Consider the following 9768-nt stretch of genomic DNA (forward strand, 5'->3'; position numbering starts at 1 on the left):
CTTATGAACTCCTCTGTTATTGACTGCAGGGTTATGCATTATTACCTTTTCTTACAGGTATCCTATGGCCACCCTTTTTCCTGCCTTACAACCAGATACTTTCAGCTTTCTCACTTTCTCATTCATTCTCTTCAGCAGTCACTCTATATATACTCAATTGTAACCCATTGCATTCCATTCAACTTAAGTTGTTGTAATCCCAGTTCTCTTACACCAAGTCCTTCCTCACCCACAGCATTCACATCACTTTCTTTGACCAATCTGCCCTCTTCCATACGTTACTAATCTTTTCCTCCACCTACAGCTTCCACCAATTCCTCTTTCTCTGAATCCCTGACCAAACCAAATTTTATTCCATTATGTCAAACCCTGCAAACTTCCCCCTTCTGCTTCTGCAATCTTTGGTTCTACTCCTACAATCTTTTCTTCTACTCATTTCATTTTATCTTTTTTTCTCCGTCTTTCCCATATTTCATAACCCCAGATCCTTTTGAGATACAGGTGACAGGAGGCTGTGAACTGCACTCTGGAAAGTTCTCAGGAAGCTTCCATAGGTTGGCTTATCAAGGATCAGATTTCGTGAGCTTCCAGAACAATTCATGGTTGCCATCTCCGGTGGCTGGGAATATGGCCAACCGTCTCTGCAAAGTGCTCAATCAGAATCAGCATCAAAATGACATAACACACAGTCTCCTCAGTGACACCTGCCCACGTCTCATCTTGGGTCTTCTTGATGCAGGAAAGGCACATCTCCAGAGGCAAGGTCAGTCCTGCACCCTCCCTCCAAGAACTTTTGATTTCAAAATCATACCCTTCCACCACCCCCTTCCAATTTGGAATAAGGAAGAGCCACCCAGAAGTGGGAAAGGCTGGGTGCAGTGGCTCACATCTCTAATCCCAGTGCTTTGGGAAGCTGAGGATGGAGGCCTGCTTAAGGGCAGGAGTCCCAGACCAGCCTGAGCAGCATAGTGAGACCCCTGTCTCTAAAAAATTAAAATAAGTTAGCCAGTCATGGTAGCACATACCTGTAGTCCCAGTTACTTAAGAGGCTGAGGCAGGAGGATTGCTTGAGCCCAAGAGTTTGAGGTTACAGTGTGCTATGATTATAATTATGCCACTGCACTGCAGCATAGTGACAGAGTGAGACCCTGTCTCAAAAAAAAAAAAAAAAAGAAAAGAGAAATGGGAATGATGTGTCTATCTAATCTTCTAAACTACTGTGGAGATATGAAACTCCAAGTCTGTATTTGAATATCTTTTCTGTCCTCTGCAGTGAAGCCCGAGGCCTGGCTGTCCCGTGGCCTCAGTCCTGGCCCTGGCCGTCTACAGCTTGTGTGCCATGTCTCAGGATTCTACCCAAAACCTGTGTGGGTGATGTGGATGCGGGGTGAGCAGGAGCAGCAGGGCACTCAGCGAGGGGACATCCTGCCCAATGCTGACGGGACATGGTATCTCCGAGCAACCCTGGAGGTGGCCGCTGGGGAGGCAGCTGACCTGTCCTGTCGGGTGAAGCACAGCAGTCTAGAGGGCCAGGACATCATCCCCTACTGGGGTGAGAAAGAGCTGGGGCCCAGGCTAGAAAGGCCAAGAGGTGGTCTTCAGACATAGAGGGAGGGCAAGCTGAAAATTTTAGGATTTTAGGGATTATAGCCCCAACATGAATAAAAATAGGTAAGCTAAGAAATGGAAGTGTTGAAAATGAGGGCACTGTAGATGCAGGAGGATGCTGAGGATAAGATGAAGAATCCATCTCTGAGCAGGGATGAGAGAAAAACAAAAAAAGGAAAGAGATTGGTAAGTTGGATACTCAAATGAAAAAAAGAAGCCAAGGGAATGCAGTGAAACAGGGAGTGGTGAGGTAAAATGGGGTGGATTATAACATCCTTGGTGTCTCCCCAAATTCACAGAACATCACAGTTCCATGGGCTTGATCATCTTGGCGGTGATAGTGCCTTTGCTGCTTCTGATAGGTCTTGTACTTTGGTTCAGGAAACACTGGTGAGTTCTTTGCATGTGTCTTTCCTACTCTTATTTCCTACCCCACTTGTCTTCCCATGGTTTTTCTTTCTCTCTCCTCAGTTCTTCTCTCCCCAGTCCCCTTCCCTCTTACTCCTCAATTCTTAGCTCAACTTTATTCAGAGTGACTTCTATCTCTGTTTTCATCCAGTTTCCGTTAAGATACACCATGATCCTCCTTGTCACCCTTCTCCTTTTGGGGTGAGAGACCAGCAGTTCAACAGCTCAGGATACACCTGAACACATCATGGTGATGACGTCCTCTCAACTCTCCTTGTAAAACTTTTGTCAGTTTTGCTTGTTTCTGATTAAAGATCATTTGTCAATATAAGCTCAATTTAGTTTTGCAGGATTTGTTGTTCTGACCTGGGTTCTGGGACTTTAAAATTCAAATTTTATCTCCAAATGGAATGGGATCCTAGCAATCTTCACGTGTTCAACTATTAATGGATCATCAGGCTTGTTATAGATGTCCCTTATTCCCGAGGGCCTTCCCTGACTCACAAGTGGGAAGCAGACTCTTCCTGGTCTGAACTCCCACCACATTTCAGCCGTACTTTGCTAACTGTACTCCTCACTTCCTCTCCTTCATTGCAGCTATTTAGGACCCCCTTTTCCTCCTAATTTTTCTACTCCTTCAATGCAAAGTATGTGTGTTTTGAATATATGCATCCCTGGTGTTGGATCTTGCTTTCATGAAACATGTTCTCAATAAAACTCTGTGTTGAATTTATGCCAAATTTGTAGTCTTTTCTTATTCTTTTCCTTCCTGGTGCTTTTGAAGTAGTTGAGACATTTGATACTCTTCTGTTTAAAAGCCTTCTTGGTAGGAGGAAATTTTACACATTCCTAGTTCTATAGTTTGTTCTCTGAGCTCCAGAGGAGAAACACAATTTTGTCTCTTACTACTCCTATCATTCAACTATAGAGAGTTATTCGAGTTAAATTAGTGTTGCAGGTATGCAAGGCAGGATGTATATCTTTACTATTCAGTGGTTCAGGGACAAGCAGCAGAGTTCTCACATAGGAGCTTGTTAGAAAGGTAGAATTTGGGCCTCACCTTAGATTTACTGAATTATAATTTGTATTTTGGAAAATCAGCAGGATACTCACAAGTCCACTAAAATTTGTGAGACACTGATGCTGGTGATGCCTGGGATATAGTACAAGTGTGTCACTGAAGAGAAAATGATCAAAAAAGGGAACAAGAGTGTTGCTCCTCAAGATTGAAGTGAGATCAAGGCAAGTAATATCGTACTGCACATTCTTATTATTCACGACCGTTATATTCTGTGCAGTTGCTGCAAACACTGGATTCGTGAGCACTGAGCCATTGTTCCCAGGGAAATATAGGTGTTAGGTTCTTGTGAGCTTTTTCACAACATTTTTGTTAACTGATGAATACATAAGCTTGTTTTATGTGTGTTTCTGTTTAAAGACATCTTATTTTATATATGTATATATTTATAATTAATTCATTATATGCAGTATTTCCATATAATAAAACACTATCTAAGAAGTATATTCCTGACCTTGGTTAACATGATCATAAATTTCTTTGGTTTTCAGCCTCACAACATTGCTGTCCACTATACTTAAAAAAACGGTTGTCATTTCATGAATCCACAAATGTAGCTGTTTTCCCATATGTTCAGCATAGCATTATAGACGTTACTTTCCCAAGCAACCTCATCTACAGATGGGTGAATTTCCTCCCCCTTTTCCTGCATGTACTGCACTCTTGATTTATTAACCTTGAATTCATAGTCAACAGCCATGTAACTATAACAAAGCTTATCTAACACACACATTTTTCCCTGTAAGGCATGTCACAGCCTTCTTATGCTTAGGAAAATGAGACAACACTTAAGCGTTACACTTGGGAGCCATTTAAGATTGTAAAATCACCAACCAAAAACACAAAAATGTGAAAAAGTTGGCACTATATAGACTACAAAAAGGACGCTTGTTTACTGTGTGAGAGCTGGAACATGAAGACAGAGCGCACCACCTTTTTCTACCTTAGAAATATGTTCTTTGAGGGACTCAAATTTTGTACCTCTCTGCACATGTTCATGAATGATTGTGAAAGTGCTATGAATATATATCTAGGGGCTACACATAAAATTTGGCAAGTAGACAAATTAACAAATATAACAATTTTGGATAATGAGGACTGACTATTGATACCAGATGGTAGTATTTGTCAAGATATCCATAGCAAGACTTCAATTACTTTAGGGTTTTCACCTGTGCCTGGATGCAGCAGGGCTTTCTGCCCTTTCCCTGGCAGATTAGGGCTCTTTTTTTATTTTTTTTTTTAATTATACTTTAAGTTCTAGGGGACATGTGCACAATGTGCAGGTTTGTTACATATGTATACATGTGCCATGTTGGTGTGCTGCACCCATTAACTCGTCATTTACATTAGGTATATCTCCTAATGCTATCCCTCCCCACTACCCCTCCCCACAATAGGACCCGGTGTGTGATGTTCCTCTTCCTCTGTCCAAGTGATCTCATTGTTCAATTCCCACCTATGAGTGAGAACACGCGGTATTTGCTTTTCTATTCTTCAGATATTTTGCTGAGAATGATGGTTTCCAGCTGCATCCATGTCCCTACAAAGGACACAAACTCATCCTTTTTTATGGCTGCATAGTATTCCATGGTGTATATGTGCCACATTTTCATAATCCAGTCTATCATTGATGGACATTTGGGTTGATTCCAAGTCTTTGCTATTGTGAATAGTGCTGCAATAAACATACACGTGCATGTGTCTTTATAGCAGCATGATTTATAATCCTTTGGGTATATCCCCAGTAATAGGATGGCTGGGTCAAATGGTATTTCTAGTTCTAGATCCTTGAGGAATCGCCACACTGTTTTCCACAATGGTTGAACTAGTTTACAGTCCCACCAACAGTGTAAAAGTGTTCCTATTTCTCCACATCCTCTCCAGCACCTGTTGTTTCCTGATTTTTTAATGATTGCCATTCTAACTAGTGTGAGATGGTATCTCATTGTGGTTTTGATTTGCATTTCTCTGATGGCGAGTGATGATGAGCATTTTTTCATGTGTCTGTTGGCTGTATGAATGTCTTCTTTTGAGAAGTGTCTGTTCATATCCTTTGCCCACTTTTTGATGGGGTTGTTTGCTTTTTTCTTGTAAATTTGTTTGAGTTCTTTATAGGTTCTGGATATTAGCCCTTTGTCAGATGAGTAGATTGCAAAAATTTTCTCCCATTCTGTAGTTTGCCTGTTCACTCTGATGGAAGTTTCTCTTGCTGTGCAGAAGCTCTTAAGTTTAATTAGATCCCATTTGTCAATTTTGGCATTTGTTGCCATTGCTTTTGGTGTTTTAGACATGAAGTCCTTGCCCATGCCTATGTCCTGAATGGTATTCCCTAGGTTTTCTTCTAGGGTTTTTATGGTTTTTGGTCTAACATTTAAGTCTCTAATCCATCTTGAATTAATTTTCGTATAAAGAGTAAGGAAAGGATCCAGTTTCAGCTTTCTACTTATGGCTAGCCAATTTTCCCAGCACCATTTATTAAATAGGGAATCCTTTCCCCATTTCTTGTTTCTCTCAGGTTTGTCAAAGATCAGATGGCTGTAGATGTGTGGTATTATTTCTGAGGGCTCTATTCTTTTCCATTGGTCTATATCTCTGCTTTGGTACCAGTACCATGCTGTTTTGTTTACTGTAGCCTTGTAGTATAGTTTGAAGTCAGGTAGCGTGATGCTTCCAGCTTTGTTCTTTTGGTTTAAGGTTGTCTTGGTCTTTTTTGGTTCCATATGTACTTTAAAGCAGTTTTTTCCAATTCTGTGAAGAAAGTCATTGGTAGCATAATGGGGATGGCATTGAATCTATAAATTACCTTTGGCAGTATGGCCATTTTCACAATATTGATTCTTCCTATCCATGAGCATGGAATGTTCTTCCATTTGTTTATGTCCTCTTTTATTTCACTGAGCAGTGGTTTACAGTTCTTCTTGAAGAGGTCCTTTATATCTCTTGTAAGTTGGATTCCTAGGTATTTTATTCTCTTCGAAGCTATTGTGAATGGGAGTTCATTCATGATTTGGCTCTCTGTTTGTCTGTTACTGGTGTATAAGAATGCTTGTGATTTTTACACATTAATTTTGTATCCTGAGACTTTGCTGAAGTTGCTTATCAGCTTAAGGAGATTTGGGGCTGAGACAATGGGGTTTTCTAAATATACAATCATGTCATCTGCAAACAGGGACAATTTGACTTCTTCTTTTCCTAACTGAATATCCTTGATTTATTTCTCTTGCCTGATTGCCCTAGCCAGAACTTCCAGCACTATGTTGAATAGGAGTGGTGAGAGAGGGCATCCCTGTCTTGTGCCAGTTTTCAAAGGGAATTTTTCCAGTTTTTGCCCATTCAGTATGATATTGGCTGTGGGTTTGTCATAAATAGCTCTTATTATTTTGAGATACCTTCCATCAATACCAAATTTATTGAGAGTTTTTAGCATGAAGGGCTGTTGAATTTTGTCAAAGGCCTTTTCTGCATCAATTAAGATAATCATGTGATTTTTGTCTTTGGTTCTGTTTATATGCTGGATTACATTTATTGATTTGCGTATGTTGAACCAGTCTCGCATCCCAAGGATGAAGCCCACTTGATCATGGTGGATAAGCTTTTTGATGTGCTGCTGGATTCAGTTTGCCAGTATTTTATTGAGGATTTTTGCATCGATGTTCATCAGAGATATTGGTCTAAAATTCTCTTTTTTTGTTGTATCTCTGCCAGGCTTTGGTATCAGGATTATGTTGGCCTCATAAAATGAGTTAGGAAGGATTCCCTCTTTTTCTATTGATTGGAATAGTTTCAGAAGGAATGGTACCAGCTCCTCCTTGTAGGAGGAGTTCTACCAAATTCTCCTCGGTAGAATTCGGCTGTGAATCCATCTGGTCCTGGACTCTTTTTGGTGGTCAGGCTATTAATTATTGCCTCAATGAAGGCAAATAAGCCTTCTTGAAGGCTTTGTTCATATCTTTTTTCTCTTTTTTCTTTAGACTTCCTTTCTTGCTTCATTTCATTCATTTGATCCTCAATCGCTGATACTCTTTCTTCGAGTTGATCGAGTCAGTTACTGAAGCTTGTGCATTTGTCATGTATTTCTTGTGTCTTGGTTTTCATCTATATCAGTTCATTTATGGCCTTCTCTGCATTGATTATTCTAGCTATCCATTCTTCCATTCTTTTTTCAAGATTTTTAGTTTCTTTGCACTGGGTATGTAGTTCCTCCTTTAGTTTTAAGAAGTTTGATGGACTGAAGCCTTCTTCTCTCAACTCATCATCATCATTCTCCGTCCAGTTTTGTTCCATTGCTGGCGATGAGCTGTGTTCCTTTGGAGGAGGAGATGCGCTCTGATTTTTTTAATTTCCAGCTTTTCTGCCCTGCTTTTTCCCCATCTTTGTGGTTTTATCTGCCTTTGGTTTTTGATGCTGGTGACGTACTGATGGGGTTTTGGTGTGGGTGTCCTTCCTGTTTGTTAGTTTTCCTTCTAACAGTCAGGACCCTCAGCTGTAGGTGTGTTGGAGATTGCTTGAGGTCCACTCCAGACTCTGTTTGCCTGGGTATCAGCAGCAGAGGCTGCAGAAGATAGAATATTGCTGAACAGCGAGTGTACCTGTCTGATTCTTGCTTTGGAAGCTTCGTCTCAGGGGTGTACCCCGCCGTGTGAGGTGTGTGGTGTCAGTCTGCCCCTAGTGGGGGATGTCTCCCAGTTAGGCTACTTAGGGGTCAAGGACCCACTTGAGCCGGCAGTCTGTCCGTTCTCAGATCTCAACCTCCATTTTGGGAGATCCACTGCTCTCTTCAAAGCTGTCAGACAGGGTTGTTTGCATCTGCAGAGGTTTCTGCTGCTTTTTGTTGTTGTTGTTTAGCTATGCCCTGTCCCCAGAGGTGGAGTCTACAGAGACAGGCAGGCCTCCTTGAGCTGCGGTGGGCTCCAACCAGTTCGAGCTTCCCAGCAGCTTTGTTTACCTACTTAAGCCTCAGCAATGGCGGGTGCCCATCCCCCAGCCTCACTGCTGCCTTGCCCTTATATCGCAGACTGCTGTGCTAGCAATGAGGGAGGCTCCCTGGGCATGGGACCCTCCCGACCAGGTGTGGAATATAATCTCCTGGTGTGCCGTTTGCTAAGACCCTTGGTAAAGCACAGTATTGGGGTGGGAGTTACCCAATTTTCCAGGTGTTGTGTGTCTCAATTCCCCTGTTTAGGAAAAGGGATTCCCTTCCCCCTTGCACTTCCCATGTGAGGCCATACCTCGCCCTGCTTCAGCTCTGGCTGGTCAGGCTGCAGCAGCTGACCAGCACCGATTGTCTGGCACTCCCTAGTGAGATGAACCCGGTACCTCAGTTGAAAATGCAGAAATCACCCGTCCTCTGTGTCACTCGGGCTGGGAGCTGGAGACTGGAGCTGTTCTTATTCGGCCATCTTCTGTTTCCTTTCTTTTCTGATCAAAGTTAAGTTCTTATTAGCTTAAAATAACTTGTTACACATGGACACATAGTGGGGAGCAACACACACTGGGGCCTGAGTGTGGTGGATGAGAGGAGGGAGAAGATCAGGAAGAATAGCTAATGGATGCTGGGGTTGATACCTGGGTGATGGGATGATCTGTGCAGTAAACCACCATGGCACACGTTTTCCTATGCAATAAGCCTATACATCCTGGACATGTACCCCTGGACTTAAAATAAAAGTAGGAAATTTTAAAACAAAATAAAACAACACGGTATAAACAAAATATGTATTTCAAAGCCGCATGATAACCACAAAGTAAAACCTATAATAGATACACTAAAGATAAAAAGCAGGGAATCAAAACATAATACTGGAGAATGTCACTTATCCACAAAAGGATATAGCAAGAGTGGTAGAAAAGAAGGAAGGATCTACAAAATAACTAGGAAAGAAGTAATAAAATGTCAGAAGTACGTCCTTACCTATTGGTAGTTACCTTGAATGTAAATGGATTAAATTTTCCTATTAAACAACATACAGTAGCTAAATTGATTTTTTTAAAAGACTCAACTATATGCTGCCTATAAAAGCCTCACTTCACCCAGAAGAACACAAATAGACAGAAAGTGAAGGGATAAAAAAAGATATTCCACACAAATGGAAAGCAAAATGGATCAGAAGTAGCTATACTCATATCAGACATAATAGGCTTTAAGCAAAAAAAAAAAATCTGTAAAAAGAGACAACTATGCTAATTGCATACTGATACAGGGGTCAATACAGAAAGAGAATATAACAATTATAAATATATATGTACCCAACAATTGGACATGCAAATATATAAAGCACATGCTAATAGGCCTACAGGGAGAGATAGAGTATAATACAATAAAAGCGTAAGAATTGAACATCCTATCTTCAGTGATAAACAGACCATCCAGACAGAATATCAATAAAAAATGAGAGTTAAACTGAACTCCTGACCAAATGAATCTAATAGATGTTTAAAGAACATTCTATCCAGCAGTTGCAGAATACACATTCTTCTCCACAGTACATGGAACATTCTCCAGGATATATCTTATGTTAAGCCACAGTAAAAGTCTTAACAAATTCAAAAATTAAAAGTCAAAAATTGTTTTTCCAACAATAGTGGTATAGAATTAGAAATCAATAGGAGCAGGAACTTTGGAAACTGTACAAATACATGGAAATTAGACAACATACACCTGAACAACCAGT

General features: G+C 40.9%; 1 protein-coding gene across 1 annotated transcript; it reads left to right on the top strand.

Annotated features, from left to right (window-relative positions):
- Window positions 1-288: 288 nt before the first annotated feature.
- Window positions 289-2756, top strand: LOC709286 (T-cell surface glycoprotein CD1a; the record flags this gene model as incomplete). Its single annotated transcript, XM_028846643.2, has 4 exons — window positions 289-763; window positions 1274-1552; window positions 1908-1998; window positions 2168-2756. Coding segments are annotated over 4 exons (855 nt in total), but the record flags the coding sequence as incomplete, so codon positions are not given.
- Window positions 2757-9768: the final 7012 nt, after the last annotated feature.

Source organism: Macaca mulatta, chromosome 1 (assembly GCF_049350105.2).
Source record: "Macaca mulatta isolate MMU2019108-1 chromosome 1, T2T-MMU8v2.0, whole genome shotgun sequence".
NCBI lineage: Eukaryota > Metazoa > Chordata > Mammalia > Primates > Cercopithecidae > Macaca > Macaca mulatta.